Source organism: Pholcus phalangioides, unplaced genomic scaffold, assembly GCF_987345545.1.
Source record: "Pholcus phalangioides strain wild (caught in Gottingen) unplaced genomic scaffold, Ppha-v1.0 ptg000009l_1, whole genome shotgun sequence".
Classification (NCBI taxonomy): Eukaryota; Metazoa; Arthropoda; class Arachnida; order Araneae; family Pholcidae; genus Pholcus; species Pholcus phalangioides.
The window spans coordinates 55,174,234-55,194,168 of NW_028301602.1; the positions used below are offsets into that span (position 1 = coordinate 55,174,234).

General features: G+C 35.4%; 1 protein-coding gene across 2 annotated transcripts in view; it reads right to left on the reverse strand.

The window, feature by feature from the left end:
- Positions 1-280: 280 nt before the first annotated feature.
- LOC149083331 (glutamyl aminopeptidase-like) overlaps positions 281-19,935 on the reverse strand; it is an 87,961-nt gene continuing 68,306 nt past the window's right edge. The window contains exons 15-18 of one of the 2 annotated variants that reach the window (XM_089236561.1): positions 14,004-14,171; positions 7,005-7,145; positions 3,962-4,043; positions 281-1,144 (exon numbers count right to left, since the gene is read on the reverse strand). In XM_089236561.1, coding sequence (XP_089092687.1) covers positions 1,004-1,144; positions 3,962-4,043; positions 7,005-7,145; positions 14,004-14,171 — 532 coding nt within the window. In that variant the 3' untranslated portion in view covers positions 281-1,003. The remainder of the gene's footprint in view (positions 1,145-3,961; positions 4,044-7,004; positions 7,146-14,003; positions 14,172-19,935) is intronic. The other variant, XM_089236560.1, reaches the window with a different exon arrangement.

Here is a 19,935-nt window from a genome sequence, read left to right on the forward strand (position 1 = left end):
TGCAGAATATATGTGATTACAATGTTACTTTTAGTTTTGTGTCGTAAACAGTCAAGCTTGCACATATATTCATTTTTTTAGTGAGGCATGCTGATGGGAGACAATTTATGGGAGAATATTACAGACTATTTCACAGTACGCGTGGGCGAAAAACCATCGACCTCAGTTGTGATAACTGGAAACTCAATAAACAGTGAAAACTTTTTGCTCGTAATTTGAATCATCGGCTTATTAAGAGAGTCAAAACTTGTTCAAAATGTTTGCTCATTATGCAAATTGCTCGTTAACCAAAGTTTCACGGTATACACTTTTTTTTAAATGAAAGCTTATCTAAAATTTATGTAACCCTAATAAGTAGAAAATAAAATAAAATTATTTACCTTTTGAAAAATGCTATCTGTATAGGTAAATTCTAAAATTTCAGATTTTTTTTGAAAAAGGATGACGATGATTAGCATTAAATAAAAACCCTGTAACACATTTATATATAAACCCTTTTTCTTATTTCTATCATACTTTAAGATGAATCTGGGGCACTTATACACCAAATGTATGTTTTCCACAACAGCTGTTCAAAAAAATATCGTTAAAATTTAAATTCTCATGAAAAACATAGTCGCCAAGCGGAACAGTTAAATATACATGTATCATATTTTTTTAGTTTAATTTGTTAATTGTTCACCCTAAAACTTGATCAGGATCTCAATCACAAAAACATTTACAAAATACAACTCAACATCTGAACTTGAAGCACATAAACATCAAACCAATAATATAAATAATAGTTTTTACAACGTATCTCACCAATACAAATATAAGTAAACATAACAAAAGACAAATGTCAGACAAACTTAACATTTATAAAGACATGACACATCAACAATTTTTGTTGAGAGGGAGTAAAATACAAATCTTTTTTTTCCACCTTACATCATGAAAATTTTATCATTCTTCAACTTTCTGTGTACACAGATGAAAGACTTTTCTATTATTTTCATTAAACTTAATTAATGTGCTGGAGCCATTGTATGATTGAAGCTTCTGTGTTTTGCCTCCATCTAATATTGGTTTTGATCCTTTCCATGCTTTGTTGCAATGCTCGTATACCAGAAGCAACATCAGTTCCACTAAAAAATCGTGTTACCTGTAAAGTAAAATTAAAAAAAAAAGAAAACGATCAGTGCCTGTTGGCATGCAAACATTAGTTGCTATAGAAAATGATAAGCAAAATATAGAAATTAAACATGTGTATATTATCAGATATATTATCATTAATATATCTGAGAATACTTAGCAATTCAACTAATATGTATTTATAACTTATGTTAAACAGATTATAAATACATCTTATTAAATTGAAAATCTGTGTACGCATATTGTTCTATCCTTATCTTGATGGTAGACATGCTTTATGCAAGTTGTTAAAGCTGAAGTACTGATTGTGTAATGCTTTTTTCTATGCGTTTTAAACTAAGAACTTTTCAGAATAAAATACAATGCATGAGAATAGTCTTCAAGGTAATATATACAGTCAAACTTGGTTAATTAGAAGTCCAGTCACTAGAAAAAAGTTTGAATTATCCAATTAATCTATCACGGATTCATAAAATGACTGCAAATTACAACTTCTCATCAACATTACTTGAAATTTACAAATTACTATTTTGGTATTTCCTTATACTGACATTTACTTGAAATAACTTGCTTGTCATTCAAGCACTTTTGTTGGATTCATTCAGCACAGATAGGCTTTTTATGAAATTAGATAAAAGTTTTGCCAGTTTCTGATCAATAATCCAATTTTTTGTACAGAACTGAGTTGCAAAAAAAAAAAATCTAACACAAAAAGAAAATTAAATTTTTATGTACACGTTTTAAGGTGTCATATTCAAAGAAAGTAATACTCATTTTATATCAAAAGTCTATCATAAAACTGGGTATATTTTCAGGACTGGCCACACATTTCTTTTCACCTTGCTTAATAGACAGAACGTTAGCATGTCAGTTCGAACCAGAAGTCAAGATTAAAAAAAATGGCATGCATAGTGTGCTGAAATTACGTTGGAATTATCAAATTATGTATTTTTGGTCGCCAAAGATTTGTTGTATAACAGCTTGGTCAAGGAAACAGTCTGACTGTTTTTGGAATTTTTCCAAACTGAATCTGCTCACACAAAATTTATAATTTTTTCCCTCCAACTTTGAATTATCCAAAACATTAGAAAAAATTTGAATTAAACAAGAAATTTTAACATTAAATTAGATAGAAAACTTAAGGGAAGCTTGTAAAAGTTTGAATTAGCCAAGTTCCACTGTATATATATGATACAGTAAATAAGCCCTAAATTTATCACTTTCACTAACAATTATGCATAATTAATAATAAAGTTAGCAAGTTTGATAAAAAATAAAAAAATAGCCACCTCTATTTAATCTATTTACTAGTTTTTCCCATACCTTAAGCATGTGTTTTGCCATAAAAATTAAATGAAAATAGATGCGAAAATATAAAACATAAAACTGTTATCAGTCTTCTAATGTTGACTTTACACATTTGTAGATGTGTGTGAACATCTGTGAGTGAGAACTGTGCCATGGTTTGAACTATACAAACTGACTATTGCATTGACAAATTTGTAGCTCAAACCCAGATGAAAAAGTTTATTAAAGAGTAAATTTATATTTATTGAGTCAAATGTGGCCCTGAAATCTACAAAGAAAGAAAATAGTTTCGGATGTCTTTGAGAGAGGGACTTTTGAATCAGGGTGACGGAAATAGGAATATTGTCTAAAATTGAGTGCCTCTTCTAAAACCAGCCTGAAAGGGGAATAAAATGTCATTGACAAAGAGGCATTTTTTCAAGCGATGATACAACACGGAAACATATGATTTAGAAATTGTACACAGAAGTGAGATTAAGCAGTAATTCTGGAGGTTGGAGAGTGAACTTTTTTTGTGTAAAGAGAAATAGAGACTTGTTTTGCAGAAATCGGGAATATCATGACCATCAAAAAATTTATTAAACAGGTTTACTAAGAATGGTCTTAACTCGTCTACTCTGAAAACTCGATTGGGATTCCATCAAAAGCTGGGACTTTACCAAACTTGGTAGCCCTTAGTGCTTTAGAGATATCGTCTAAACTAATGGGGGGGGGGGCATACAATGAACATTGCTCTAATTCGTGCAAAGGTTAAACAGTTCAAAAGGGGTAGAGTTGATGGTTTCTGAAAAAACAGTAGAGAAATATCCAGACCAGTCGATATTATCACAGTTTTCACATCCTTTCCTTCATTCGTGAATTTTCAAAAATTCCAGAATTTGGAACTATTTTTTATACAAATCGAGATCCTTAATCAGTGATTTAAAATACATTAGTTTTTATAGTGACAGAGTGAGCATGCTGTGTCTCTTAATCTCACAAATCCTACGCTATTTTCCTCGAACCCAGATCTACGAAATCGATATAGAACCTGATTTCAAAACCCTATAGCTTTCTTACAGTCTTCATCAAACCAAGAATGAGAAACATGAGGTCAAGATTCTACCATATCCACAGATCTGGCTGCAGAAGAGATGACAATGTGGAACTAATTCCAAACATAGTGGGGGAAACATCAATTTGGGAAAAGGACCCCAGATAAATTAGAGTAGAAAGACATCTTGGGGCAATTTATCATATTTACCAACACAAACTGAGAATTATGCATAATCACCTGTAAATATGATAAATTTGCAATGTATCACTAAATTTATCACGTTTATCATCCTTTGCTTAAAAGCTTTCAAGTATTACTAGGTTAAACATGAGAAAAAGAAAGCAGTTGCCAACTGCAATCAAATAAATTATTCTTACACTAAAAATATAACCCCACACACATTATTATTATGACATCGGAAAACCTCTCAATTTCACGCAAAAAAAGAAAACGAATGATAAGTACAGAAAAAACATAACTCACTTCATTCAAATCGAACTGTGTACTAAAATGGCTGATGGATTGTGATATTATATGATCCAATGAAAACGAACCTTGACCAAACCTATTAGGAAAAAAAAAAGTCAATCAACAAGGACTTCATAATACAGTTGAACTTTGTTAATTCGAAGTCCTAAAAAAGTCACTGGAAAAAAAATTAATCCATTCTGGATGTGTAAAATGACTACAAATTGCAACTTTATAATCACCATTCACATAGGATAATAATTATCAGTTATTAAAAGTATCATCAGTTATGAAACAGTTTCCCAAATTTTAATAATTCATAATTATAATATACAGTAAAACCTCTCTTTTGCGGACACTGATGGGACAAACAATTTTGTCCGTAAAAGAAGGGTGACCGTTAATCAAGGGTTTAACATGTATACTTTTATTATACAAAGGGAAATAAATATTTGGCTATAAAAGAGAGGTGACCGCATCTGAGGGATGTCTGTTACTAGTGATTTTTCTGCATATGAGCTTAGCTGCTACATTATTCCACTGTTTTAGAATCAGCATATCTACAGAATTTTGTGACCCATGTTCAAAGCTTAATTTATAGAAACACACAGTTCATGATAATCCATAACAAAACTGATTCCCAAATTTTACTTATCATTCTTATGCTATCAAAGAAATGTACTTTAATTAACGTAATACAATTTGAATTTCAAGATAATTTCCATACTCTTAATGATGGCAAAAAGATTCAGATTTTTGAATACTACACCCTGATCTATATGTTGGAAGCATAATTATATATATGTATATATATCGGTATAATGGTACAGTCTCGATGCACTTCAGCTGGAGGTTAAAATGGGCATCAAATAATCATGAAAAAAGATAAAGTAAAAACTGAATTTTCAAACTTTTATTAGCTTTTGAAAATTTATTGCTTAATAAAGGAAGGGCAAAGTCTGACTTCTTGTAGAATTTTTTTAAACTAAATTTGTTCATGTAAAAATAATGATTTTTTTTCGTCCACAACTCTTCAAGTTATAAAAAAAACTTGAAATTAAACAAGAAATTTCAACATTAAATTATACAGAAAACTCTAGGGGAATTTGTAAAAGTTCAAATTAACCAAGTTTACTGTAATAATGGGAAAAACAAATGTTAAAAAAAGTGTAAAATTTTAATATAACCAAGTTTTATTAAAATTTGAAGGTGTATTTACATCTAACAAAATAATAATCTTGCTGTTTTTAAAAATATGATCTCTACAACAGACATTCAACCCATCTCAGGCACATGTTAACACTTTTGATATAAATATCAAGAACATAAATATAAACATATATATATAACAAAAATATATAACAAAGTTTTTTTTATTCCACAAATTCCTTTCAAATAAAAAAGCTTTAGTCAAGTGCATATGAAGGAAAAACTTTAACGACCCATTTTTCTCAGAACTCTCTCTTTTTGGGGATTGTATTTTTGTATATACACAATTCACTGATTCATTTAGGTAAAATAAAAACAATATAAAAAAATTTTAGTCAAAGTGAACTGTGCTTACAAAGTAACTTTGGTCGATTTCACTAGACGACAGCAATAAAACTGCATCCAACATGAAAATATATAATTCTGAATGGTTTTGACCTGCTGAACAGGAGTATAACTATGAAAAAGTTTTACTGGCTTTCGTTTTGAAGATATTGCCATGTTAAATGCTAAGAACGTGCTTTATAAGTGTTATTGCATACAAATACAAATACAACGCCACAACAGGCAAATTGCCCAACGAGGTGGCTGACTTAAGAACATCATGGATCCCCGAGCCCCTACCTACTACTGCTACGCCACACATGCACCCCCCCCCCGCGGAACCCCCCAACGAATCGGTACATGCGGTAATGTGCGTGTACGTGTAGTGCAACCTGACGTAAAGTTTGTTTCTGTGTAATGCTTGTTATGTGTAGTGCTGTCATCTGCCCCCAGTTTTACTAACTATGAGTGAAGTGTTATGGTTGAATGATTTACCGTTGTAGGACTGTTGCTCTCTGTGGCGAGACTTTTTAAAGGGGAGATCGGCTCGCATTTGCGCCTTGAAGTTGGGAACCACAGAAAACCAACTTCAGCCGACCACCACTGTGGGGTTCGAACCCGGATCCTCGCATCACGAGTCCGGCACTATAACCACTCGACCACCACAGCGGCACCATAGTGAAAAGTGTTACCATAGAACAACGTTACCAGAAAAAATGGTCAATCTCAATGCTGGCGGACTACTGTCGGGCAATTCTAAGATATATGCTCCTTGTGTCTAGTACAAACGCAATGCAAAACAAAGTGTGAGTCAGATGCCGATAAATTAACTATCATGCTGTAAACACAATAGATTTGCATTTTTATATATGTGTGTTGTGCTTTTACATACAGTAAAACCTGGCTACAAGGATACTTGACATAATGATAATTCCTCTACAATGAAACTTTTTTTGGTCCGCATAGTATCGTTATATCAAGGTTGCACTGTATATTAACATTATTTTTGCATATTTATTTTGTTTTCGATACACTTGTTGTGTTTCAATGCATTGTATTGTGTTATTTATAAATGTATTAACTGTACAATTTCAGAGAAAACCATAGCAAATCCAGCTTTTATATGGTCTAATTCATGCTCAGCACAAAGAATTACATTATGTTTTGGATGTAAAAACGTCAAAATTTGTTGTTCAGTGTTTTTAAAACATTCAACGAGACGGAGGAGGGGAGAGATACAAAGTTGGGTAACTATTTCGCTCAGCATCTATATTTATCAATTTCATCGAAATGAGCTGTTCTCGTTCACTTTGACTGAATCAATCAGATCAATGATGTGAACCTATATAAATACACTTATATAAAATTGTTTTTACTACTTTTTACACATACAGCCTTGCACACACATCAAAATTTTTAAGAAAACAAATTATACTCAGATATGAAAAGAAGAAAAAATAGGGCAAAGTAAGAGAAAAACTCTCACATTAGTTATATACATAACATGTATGTGGAAAAAACTTACATTTTTATTATCAGTGGCCAATTCATTCTCAAAAATCTCCACACTAATAAACGACCATTAGGATTGCTAGCAACAACAGAAATGACAAGAGTTGTATCTTGAGGTCGAATTTTATTCTTGTCCAGAGAGTAATTCAAATACCTTTAATAAAAAAAAAATAGAACGTATAAGTAAACAAGAAAAAACAAATTATTGCGTATTGGGGGATTGAAACTATTAAAATATTAAATTCATCTACCATGAACTATTAACACTATCAAAAAGCATTACTACTATTACAGCCGCACGCACACGAGTGCGCACACGCATCCCTTTACTATGTTATTGCGATCACTTATAATAAATAGCCAAAATTTTCCACTACTTTACTGCATACCAACTTGGGTCACATATCGTCATACATCAAATTCCAACCAGTGGGATTGGGTGGGAAATGAAAGCACCATCTGTCAGTGGTCGCCCCAAGCTCAGTAAGTAAAGAACTTGTTCCTGATGTGATTGCCTGGATTCGAACATGTGAACCTTGACGGTAGCCTTCATAGTGGAAGACAAGCATTTTACCACTGCACCACTTGGGTTAAAATTTTTGACTGGTTTTAATCAAACATCACTTAGTTTTTTTCATTAACATCATTAACTTGAAACACATTTAAAGCAGATTAGTAAAAATCATCATAATGCAAAATAAAAAGATCATATTGATTGGAAAAAAATATAATATTCCTTTTATTCCATCATCAATCAACTACTTCAACATGGGGACATCAGTATAGTTTAGTAAATGAAAATTCCAGGTTATGTCAAAGGAAGTTTTTCTTTAATAGGATTGTGATTAAATGAAATAGAATTCATGACCGCAGGACGTAACCTAACACATTTGACACTTTTAAAAAAAAGTATAATAAACATATTGGGATAAATCAAGAAGCTATGCATACTTAGCTAAGACAACCATAATCTTTTTTTGTGAGCAGTGTATTTATTATATGGTATTTGTACCCTCTATGGTTCACGGATAGCGTGCGTAACCTTTAACTTGAAAAGAAAAGAGCATTCAGAAAGTATAAAAGTGGACGAGGTGACCTATCATTGTTTACTGATAAAAGAAGAGTGTTGAAGAAAGTGATAAGGGATAGCAAAAAGGAGAAGTTGAATCTAGGTTTGCAGATAACATTGGCTCTGACCCAAAATCATTTTTAGATACGTCAATAATGAATATAAGGGGACAGTTGGCTCCCTGTCGATAGAAGGGTCTAGGTTAAAGAGCAATGTAGGCATATGTAGTGCTTTCAATGACTTTTTCACATCAGTTTTTAATGGAGATGATATTCAATATAAGGGGGTTGCATGGGGTAATAAAATTCTGAACGATATTAAGTGGAAGATGTGGAGGTCCTAAATCTTCTAAAAAATGTATGTGCAAGTAAAGCACCAGATGATATCTATCCCAAGGCCCTCAGGGAATGTGCTAATGAATTGTTAGGGCCAGTTACATAGATATACAGTAGTGTTGCTGAGGGTATTGTCCCAAGGGAGTGGAAACTTGCTAATGTTGTTCCGATATTTAAGAAGGTAGTAGAGAAGCTGTGTCCAATTATTGTCCAATGAGTTTGACAAGCTTCCTGTCAAAAATTTTGGAAATTATTATCAAAAGGCAGTTTGTGAAGTGGATAGATGAGAATAATGTATTGTCGGATAATCAGCATGGGCTCAAGAAGGGGAAGTCATGTGTGACTAACCTCCTTTGCTTCTATGATCATGTGAGGAAGGCTTTGGGTAAGGGCAAAAATGTAGATGTTGTTTACCTTGATTTTCAGAAGGCATTCGATCGGGTCCAACATGGTAAACTCTTGAAGCATTTACACAAGATTGGGATTGGGGGTAACTCGCTGAATTGGATAGAATCATGGTTAAGAGATAGGTCATGGGGGGGTCATAGAGCATGGGGGCAACTCGCTGAATTGGATAGAATCATGGTTGAGAGATAGGTCACAACGAGTTATGGTGAACGGGGAATCCTCTGGTTGGATAGGCAACACAAGCGGAGTTTCTCAAAGAAGTATTCTTGGCCCCATACTTTTTTCACTTTTTATCAATAAACTCGATCAGGGTATCAATGGGATTGCTAGCAAATTCGCAGATAACGTGAAGCTAATGGGGATAATCAGGAATCAAAGCAATAGAGAGCTGCTCAAGACCAACTTAAACAGGATTGCAGCAAGGGCAAATAAATGGAGCATGATGTTTAGCATTGACAAGTGCATGGTCGCTCATTTTGGTTCGAACAACTCACTGTTCTCTTACAAGTTGAATGGTGTCACTATCCCGAATGCAACTAGAGTCACTGATTTGGAAATTCTCATTGACGAGTGGCTTGGGTTTTATGAGCATTGTTCAGCGGTAGCGAAAAAAGCAAATAGAATGCTTGTTTTAATTTTCAGAAAGGTCTCTGCGTTCTCCTAAACTCATTCTTCTGCTTTTCCGAGGCTTAGTTCGTCCTGGACTGGAGTATGCTGTAAGGTTTTGGAGACCATACCTACAGAGGGAAATATACTTGGTTGAAGGGGTGCAGAGAAGAGCTATGGAGCACGCAGGGCTTGAGTTAAGAGAGACTTCATTTTTTGAATATGTTTACATTGGATGAACGCAGGTGTCGGGGAGATATGATCGAAGTGTTCAAAATTTTCAATGGGATGGATAGGATGGCCCATGAACTTTTAGTACACCGCCAATCGACTGCTTTTACAAGGGGACACCAGTATCGATTGGTAAGGGACAATGCAAGGCTATGGTGTTGCAGGGAATTTTTCTCTAATAGGGTTGTTAATAAATGGAATAGCTTACCCCCAGAGGTAATTACGTACCTCAATTGTGACAATTGACACGTTTAAAAAGAAATACGATAAACATGTTGTGATAAATCGAGAAACTATCCATACGTAGAATAAGACAACCATCATAAGTATTCTTTATGGGGCATTGTATAATATTTCATCATGTATAATATATTGTTTGTAATTACATTTTTAAGTGGGTTGCTGTATTTTTAAATATTTGACATCCACATTTGTTATGGGCATCTTTTTCTCAGCCACCTTGTTGGGCATTTTGCCTGTTGTGGCGTTGTATTTGGTATTAGATTTTTTCTTTTGTGATATGTGATTTTATATTGGGTTGCTGTATTTTTGTTATACGTATTTGACATCCATATTTTATATGGGCATCTTTTTCAACTACCTGGTTCGGCAATTTGCCTGTTGTGGCCTTTGTATTTGTACCTCTAACAATATTTTACTGGTAAAAAATGTTTTGAGGGATTGAAAGAAATTAGTTTAAGTGTAACCATAAATTAATTTAATGTCACCATGTAGATTGAAGGTGAAATTAATTTAAGCACAGTAAAACCTCACTACAATGAACCCCACTATAACAGACTTCGCTTAAAAAATTGATAGCTAAAAAAATTTACAAAATATTTGTCCGATGAGTTTAGAACTCGTTTTAAGTATTTGAAAAACAATAAAAAAAAGATTTCCAAGTGAGCGATTAAACATTGTTTTGAGCAAACCTTGATACGCTGCATGACTCATACTGCTTGCCAGCCAGAAAAATTAAGATTAAAGCCTAATGGTGAAGACTACTACTACTTAATCGTAAATATACTTCGTACACATTCCTCTGCAGAATTTCTAACGAATTGGCACATGTCGAAATGCGTGTTCTGAGTGTGTGTGGGGGCCCTAACATATTTATGTTGTTGAGTTGTGCTTGTTTTAGTGTTCATGCTGCCATCTGTCTTCCATTTTCTGAAGTAAAGATGGAAATGCTTGTATTTTCATGTTGTTGAAGACTAGTTTCATCGTGTTGAATACTAGTTTTTATTTGATATATAATAAACACTTTTATAAGTAATTACTGTACTTTCATTGATGCACACCCTGTAGAGGGGCACATTACACTCCCTATAAGAATTATATGTTATAAAATAGACTTTCATTATAATTGGCAACCTTCAGCCCCTATTAGTGATTATAACAAATATGAATAAGGTTGTACTGTATTTGGTTTAACTCCCCCCCCCCATAGTTTTAATATGACTGATAATATGGGGTGTTCACCATTGGCTCAACCAGATTCATGAATACCGCATATCAAATTTTCTCCAATGGAGTTATGATTGATTTAAGGCATCAACATTCACCTTTTAATGCTCATCATGCAAATAGATCTAGCAAATATTCTCATACCCTCAATAAAGTTTCAATTCTATAAGTATAGCTGTTCACGAATGTCAATTTGTTTTTATTCATATCAATGAATGAATGGAGGCGTAACATGATCGGACCCATGGATCACCAGTATTGTAACATAGGGGTTGTGCGGATCACTGGTGGGAGCCCTGCGATGAGTCATCATCTACATCAGTTAAAATGTAATAAATGTGAAATATATTTTTAGCTTAAAATATTTTGAAATATGTTTTAAAGTGCAATATTTACTTTCACACCAATGATGGGCCATGGACCACTTTATGGTCAATACTGTCATGAAAATACTCAATCTGTCATAGGCCTAATGTTGTAAACTCCCAGCCAGGTCTTCAATGTTTACATTGTATTGTTGCCAGATTCTGAATGGCATAATTGTGCAACATTATTTTATTACGTAAAAGTATGCAAACTAGATTTTGTCTGTCAAAAAATATTAAGTTAATTCCAGTGCCATCGAGTCTCAAAGCTGATTGGTTCCTGTGATAGTGTGAGATGGGGAAGAGGGAATTTAACTTTTATAGACCACCAGTGTGCTGTGTACACTCACATTTTGTTTCATCCAACTTCATCCATATTCTTCCAGAGCCATGAGTTGTCTCATTTCATGCTGCGTTCACTTGGAGCAATGCATTGATAATCTAGTAGCTTGCTTCAGCACCTCCCAATCTGTCGTCGAGTCATTGCACTTCTCCTGGCGGCCATCACTCGGCTTGTGTGGAAGACGACTGAAAGGATGGCTTCTACATAAAAGATTGTGTCGACACCTCTCATCAATGATGGGATCTTGCTGAGGACGACAAAGACATGACTACATCTTCCCTGGACACTCTCTCTGAAACTTGTTCCTGTCAGACTTGCATCGCGTGGAGATAAACTGTTTGGATTGTTTAACTAAAGAATGAAGCAGTGGTTCCTGTGATAAAGGACGTAGTGAAGGGTATTCCGTTGGACAGACCGGGTGAGAATGTTTTAATAACTAAGATATTTTTTAATGTTAAAACACTAAAGAAAATTTGTGCATTATGTTGTTTAATTTTTAAAATGTTTTAGTTGTGAACTTTAAAATTAACATTGTTAATAAATGAATTAAGTGGAAAAACGTTGTCACTCTTTATTGCCGTCAGCTGATGATTTAGGATTGGGAAACAAAAAGATTAACTGGGACTGTATCGTATTTTCCTCGACATAATCCATGGATTATCTATTAAAAAAGTGGTTAAACATTTTTTTTTAAAAAGTGGATTATCTACTGCTGCAGACAATCTGTAGAAAATTATATCAGCCTGATGAGTATTCTGATGAGTCTGAATTTGAAAGTTTTTGATTGAACTGTAAATTTTGTTTTGTGTGTAAATAATGCTATTGTTTCGTTAATAAATTTCCTTAATTAGCATACCGATGAATTTATTATGAAACTCAAAGGTACGTTATATTTTTTAAATCCCATGGATTATAGATTTTTTCCCCCTTTCTTTAAATTTCGCATGCAGATTATGCGCCATCATGGATTATACACATGAAAATATGGTACTTTAATAGTACAGAGGCATTATCTTGTTCTATCCTGAATGCCCTCATATAAATAATTTTATCTTATACAGTATATAAGACACTCATACACATAATTATAACTAGAGCCAGGAAGTTCAGGCAAAATACTATAAATGTCTTTCTTTGTCTATTTTCAAACTGTTTTTGGAAAAAATACCTTTTTTCAAATTTTCATGCTATAAATATCTATTTTAACATATTTTTACATTTATTAGTGAATTTCAGAGACCATAATCAATAAAACTTGAATATTTTGAGCACTGAAAATTTTGTCTTTCTTAAAAATTTTCCAACTCTCAGTATTGATTATCATCAGAAAGCCCTCCACCTCCTCCAGCCCCATTTAGACATAAATAAGTGCTCGGAGAGATCGATGTTGCCATGCACTAACTTTGATTTGAACAGATGCCGTTAGGTGTGAAGGATTGTTTCAGATGAAAGCAGCCCGTGTTAGAAAAGCAGAAAACTAAAAATTTTTTTCTCTCTACACGTTTTACACATGTTTTGCTCAGGCATTGGACTGCATTGTATAGGTATAGCCGACCGATGACTGTCCCAAGAGGTCATGAATTGACGTCATGGCTCACACAAGGCGGGGTAAGAGCAATGACCAGATTGGCCCTCAGGGGCATTTGACAGCGCGACCACACAGGGCCCTCATGCTTTAAGGAGTCCGCATACATGGTGATGTTAAAAAAAAGTTAGTTTTTTAAATAAAAAATAGAACAAGATAGCCATGTCTCATGTCTCAACTATAGAAATGATAATGATTATTCCAAATAAATGAGAACTATTCACAACTCGAAGGAGCCCCACAGATCATTTCTCTACAGGCTCCGCATCTGGTAATGGTGGCCCTGGAATCGGCCATATCCCGAGGATCTACTAACATTTTATTTTGGTCTTGAAATTAATTTCACTTTGATAATAATGCAGTTATTATAAACTATAAGTGAAACAACAGACGGATTAAGTGCAAACAATTTTTCAGCTAGTTTTTGGACCCTTAATACCTATATTTTTAGTTATTTTTCTTCCTTCCAAAAATTATAAATGCATATTTTAGGCATTTTAAGTGTCTTTTTGCCTGTCTATTTCGACCATTTTTAGTCCTCTAAACTTCTGGGCTCTAATTATAACAGTTATAATGTTTGATTATTCATTTGTTAACACTTACTGAGATAGCTGCCAAATATCACATGTACTTCCTAAAGCAGATAAAAGCACTCGTTTTTCAGATGCAACTTGAGTTTCTTGATAGCGTTTCCAACAATACTGCCATTCTTCTCTACCACCATACTTGATACCTGCGCCATAGACAACGTGGCGGAAATCTGGAGCAATTCTGTATAATTTTTTTAGAATTACAACTATTTATTACATATAAAATTTTTTTAGTAAAGTTGGTACAGTTGCACCAGCCTATCTCAAAAATCTATATAATTTGAAATTAATTTATTTCCTGGTATTTTCTCTTTTAATTAAAAGTATCATTCATGTTTATCTCAAATAATTTTGGCACAAACCATAAAAACTCAAATAAGAGATTGAAATCCAAATTGCAAATATGCATCCATATTCCAGAAGCACTTAATTTTTTACAGGCCAAATTCAGATTTGAATTGAATTTTCATTATTGTTTTCTCTTCCGAATTTTTTAGTTGAGAAATACCAATAAACAAATTTACAAATGAAAAATGTTCTTGTACATTTGCTGGACTTGCCTATGTTCATATATACACTGAAGAGCCAAAAAAACTGGTTCACCTGCCTAATATCGTGTAAGGCCCCTGCGAGCCCACAGAAGTGCCGCAACACGACGTGGCATGGACTCGACTAATGTCTGAAGTAGTGCTGGAGGTAATTGACACCATGAATCCTGCAGGGCTGTCCATAAATCTGTAGGAGTAAGAGGGGGTGGAGATCTCTTCTGAACAGCACGTTGCAAGGCATCCCAGATATGTTCAATAATGTTCATGTCTGGGGATTTAGGTGGCCAGCGGAAGTGTCTAAAGTCAGAAGAGTATTCCTGGAGCCACTTTGTAGCAATTCTGGATGTGTGGGGTGTCGCATTGTCCTGCTGAAATTGTCCACGTCCGTCGGAATGCACAATGGATATGAATGGGTGCAAATGATCAGACAGGATGCTTACGTACCTGTCACCTGTCAGAGTCGTATCTAGACGTATCAGGGGTCCCATATCACGCCAACTGCACACGCCCCATACCATCACAGAGCCTCCACCAGCTTGAACACAGTCCCCTGTTGACATGTAGGGTCCATGGATTCATGAGGTTGTCTCCATACCCGTACACGACTATCAGCTCGAAGCAATTGGAACCAAGACTCGTCAGACCAGGCAATGTGTTTCCAGTCCTCAACAGTCCAACGTCTGTGATGTCGGGCCCACACGAGACGTAAAGCTTTGTGTCATGCAGTCATCAAGGGTACACGAGTGGGCCTTCGGCTCCGAAAGCCCATATCAATGATGTTTCGTTGAATGGTTTGCATGCTGATGACACTTAATGGCCCAGCATTGAAATCTGCAGCAATTTGCGGAAGGGTTGCACGTCTATCACGTTTAATGATTCTCGTCAGTCATCGTTGGACCCGTTCTTGCATGATCTTTTTCTGGCCGCAGCGATGTCGTAGATTTAATTTTTTACCGGATTCCCGATATTCACGGTACACCCGTGAAATGGTCGTACGTGAAAATCCAAATTTCATCGCTACCTCGGAGATGCTATATCCCATCTCTCATGGTACACCATATCTCTTTATTTGCATACACATGCCTGTACCAGTTTTTTTGGCTCTTCACTTTATGTTACTGCCAAAGCCTGAAGTTGGCCACTTTGATTAGTTGACCCGGGCTTTCGCTGACTCTTATATGTTTATCCCTATATATGTATCACTGAGATATCGATATTCAGATCCCTTTGATTGTTAGAGTTGCCATAGCTATGGCTAATTATAAGTGGTCAGTGGCCATAATTATCACAAAAAATATAGCAATGCGTTGATGACCCTGAATCATAGGGATCAATATATAGGGGCCAGCTAAAATCTGGCGAAAGCCTGAATTTCAGACACTGGCAGTAACATACATATATATATATATATATATAGCTACATTTAAAATAAAAAAAATAAATTTTCTTCCTTCAAAAATGAGTGATTAAAATAAAAAATTCATGACATAACTGCTGAATGAAGATTTTGTTCCCTAAATTAAGTTTGGAATCTTACACACTTAACGAAAAATAAAATAAGTGCTTTATATATATATATATATATATATATATATATATATATAAAATTTAAAACAAATATATATAGTGAAACTATAGGTGGCCACCTCTATTCCTTGGTCAACTTCTCTTCACTGCCAGTTTTTCTCGGAACAGACAATAGGCTCCATAGACATAAATACACAAATCACCCCTATTCCATGACCAGCTCTGTATGAGGCCAGCGAACAACCTGTGCATGACCACTTCTTTATAAATAAATTAAAAAAAACAAGTTTTTGTATGTTTTTTCTCTTCTCTATATATTCAGAGCTGGTAGTTCTCTTTGTATAACCAGGGCCGTCATTTCAACTTCTTCCAGGGCGGGGGGGGGGGGGTCCAAAGAGCATGTACCAAAGGCATGCATGCATATATATATGTGTATATATATACATATATATATATATATATATATATATACCATTTGTAGTGTATTTTCAAAAGTCAGGGGGGGGGGGCGTTCCCCTCCTGCCCCCCTAAATGACGGGCCTGTGTATAACCTTATCTTTAGACATCAGCATAAATTCCTTTTCAGATCAATCAGATTTTCTGTTCATGTGTGACATAATCAGGTTAAAAACATTTGCAAATAGGATGACAAGAGCTAATGCTATATAGTTGCTACTAGCTGATAAGACAGTTTAAAAATTTGTTCTCGAGTTGACAGGGTAAACCAGACAAATATAGTATATGACCTTTAATGAATAGGTAAAGGATGTGGAAGTTTTGGCTTTGCGAATACTTTCTTCACTTTTTAGCACAGAGAGATTCAACGGAACAGTGAGAAGTAGTAAAAGAACTGAAATACCAATAAAGAAATATACTAATGAAAACGGTTCTTGTACATTTACTGGATTTGCCTATGTTCATATATAAATATATATATACTAGGGGGGCTCTGCCCCCCCCCCACTTCTCTTCACAACATATCTTGTTTATTTTGTCCCACTTCATCAGCGTGCTATGGAAAGAGACGTGTGAAAGCCCCAGCTTACTGAAGAAGCGAATTTTAATAAAAATAATTATTGCAATCAACAAAAAACAAATGAGATTCATCAAGCACCCCCAGAAACTGGGGCCCCAGATTCAATTCGCTGAATTTTAGTGGGGCCTACAATGGATATATCTCGGGCTACCGATGTGTTGCAAATTTTACAATGTTAAACAACAAAAATCAATGAGATACATCCAGGGGCCCCGAATTAGAACCTATCAACATTCCCGTGGAGCACTGACCTGTAAGCTTGTCGGACACATCCCTGTAAGGGGCCACAAAAATTTTTCATTTTTTTTCAATTTTGTAACGAATAAAATCCAGGGCCCCACATCCAGTAGCGGGAACACAATACGCAGATTTTTAGTGGGGAATCCAGACTGGATATATCTCAGTCTTCCGCTGTTGCAAATTGTATAATGTTAAAAAACAAAATAAATCAGATTCATCCAGAGCCCTAAAATGAAACCTGTAAACATGGGGCCCCCGACTTGGAAGCTTGTCGGTCATCCCCCACTGCGAGTACCATGAAAAATTTTCATTTGTATTTGTTTTACCAATGAATAAAAGCTAGGGCCCCCAATCAGTTGCTCGTTGTATTCGCGTACTTTTAGTGGGGCCCCAGACTGTCTTTATCTCGGGCATCCGCTGTTGCAGATTCTGCAACAGAAAATAATGAGATTCATCCAGGGCCCCCAAAACGAAACCTGTAAACATGGGGGGGGGCCCCCCGACTTGGAAGCTTGTCGGTCATCCCCCGCTGCGACTGCCGTGAAACATTTTCATTTGTGTCCGTTTTACCAACGAATAAAATCCAGGGGTTCCCCAACCTATTACCCGGGACACCAATTCGCATACTTTTAGTGGGGCCCCAGACTGGCTTTTTCTCGGGCATCTGCTGTTGCAAATTACAACAGCAAAAAATTGCAAATTCTACAACAGAAAAGAATGAGATTCATCCAGGGCCCCCAAAATGAAACCTGTACACATGGGGCCCCGACTTGGAAGCTTGTCGGTTATCCCCCGGTGAGAATGCCATGAAAAATTTTCATTTGTATTAGTTTTACCAACGAATAAAATCCAGGGCCCCCACCAATTACCCGGGACACCAATTCGCATACTGTTAGTGGGGCCCCAGACGACTGTCTTTATCTCAGGCATCCGCAGTTGCAAATTCTACAACAGGAAATAATGAGATTCATCCAGGGCCCCCAAAATGAAACCTGTAAACATGGGGCCCCGACTTGGAAGCTTGTCGGTCATCCCCCGCTGCGATTGCCATGAAACATTTTCATTTGTATTAGTTTTACCAACGAATAAAATCCAGGGCCCCAACCAATTACCCGGGACACCAATTCGCATACTTTTAGTGGGGCCCCAGACTGGCTTGATCTCGGGCACCAGCTGTTGCAAATTCTACAACAGAGAAGAATGAGATTCATCCAGGCCCCCCAAAATGGGAACTTGGACTTGGGGGGGACTTGGAAGCTTGTCGGTCATCCCCCGGTGCGAATGCCATGAAAAATTTTCATTTGTATTCGTTTTACCAACGAATAAAATCCAGGACCACCCACGCAACTACCCGTGACCGAATTCGCAAATTTTTTTGAGTCCCCGGACTGGATATATCTTGTGCTTCCGCTATCGCAAATTTTTCAATGTTAAAGCAGCAAGAAAACAATGAGATCCATCAAGGGCCCCTGGAAATAAAAACTTTTAACTTTCCCATGAAGGTATACGTACAATCCCCCCCCAGGTACCCCGACCCTGTGTGTTGGGAGCACTGTCGTTATATGTATATTATAGATATACTCTCGGCATGATCCCCCCCCCCCCACAAGGGCAGGGCTGACAGGACCAGAACGATACGATTCTTATCACTTTTTAATTTTTCACACTATAAATTAACCACAGAGGGGCCCTGAAAAGCTGGTTTGGGGACTCGCCATCTAAATTCCAGCCTAAGGGCCCTGCTGTAGGATATGGGAGCCTCTCGGTACATGCACATAACATGGTCCCGATGGGTCAAAGGGGTCCCCATATGTGCTAGAGTTAAATGAATACTTGACCCAAATCGTAACCGACTTCCGTAACACAAAAACGTAAGAGATTTCCGTCACTCAAAAACTTCACCCACTTCCGTCACTCGGCTGCTTAGCAACAGGCCCTTTTCGAGTTTGTGATTTTATATTATAGATTATATATACATATACATATATTACACATATACATATACATATATTACACATATACATATACATATATTACACATATACATATACATATATTACACATATACATATACATATATTACACATATACATATACATATATTACACATATACATATATATATACATATATATATATATATATATATATATATATATATATATATATATATATATATATATATATATAAAACTGCATTGAAAATAATTTTTTTTAAGAAGAGGAAAGAACATGTACAGTACTTGCTATAAGGAAAGAACAAATCTTGGACAATACAGATTAAGGAATTGATCAGATGATCTGGTATTTCAAGTTCTGCATAAAATACAGTAACAACTCGATATACATAAAGATACCAGACCAAGAAAAAATATATTTGTAGAGGAATTATCGTTATATTGAGAGGCAACATTATCATCATGTGTCATCAAATTTATGCTGCTGTTGGCAACTTTTCTAAACTGAACATTCTTATCACCACCAAAAAATGTGCTTTTGAGTATTTATTCGCTGCAAAATGTTTTAATTGATTAACTGATAAAAGAAATTCAGTTGGATGTATTGCCCCTGTAAAGGGGTTTATCGCAAGACACT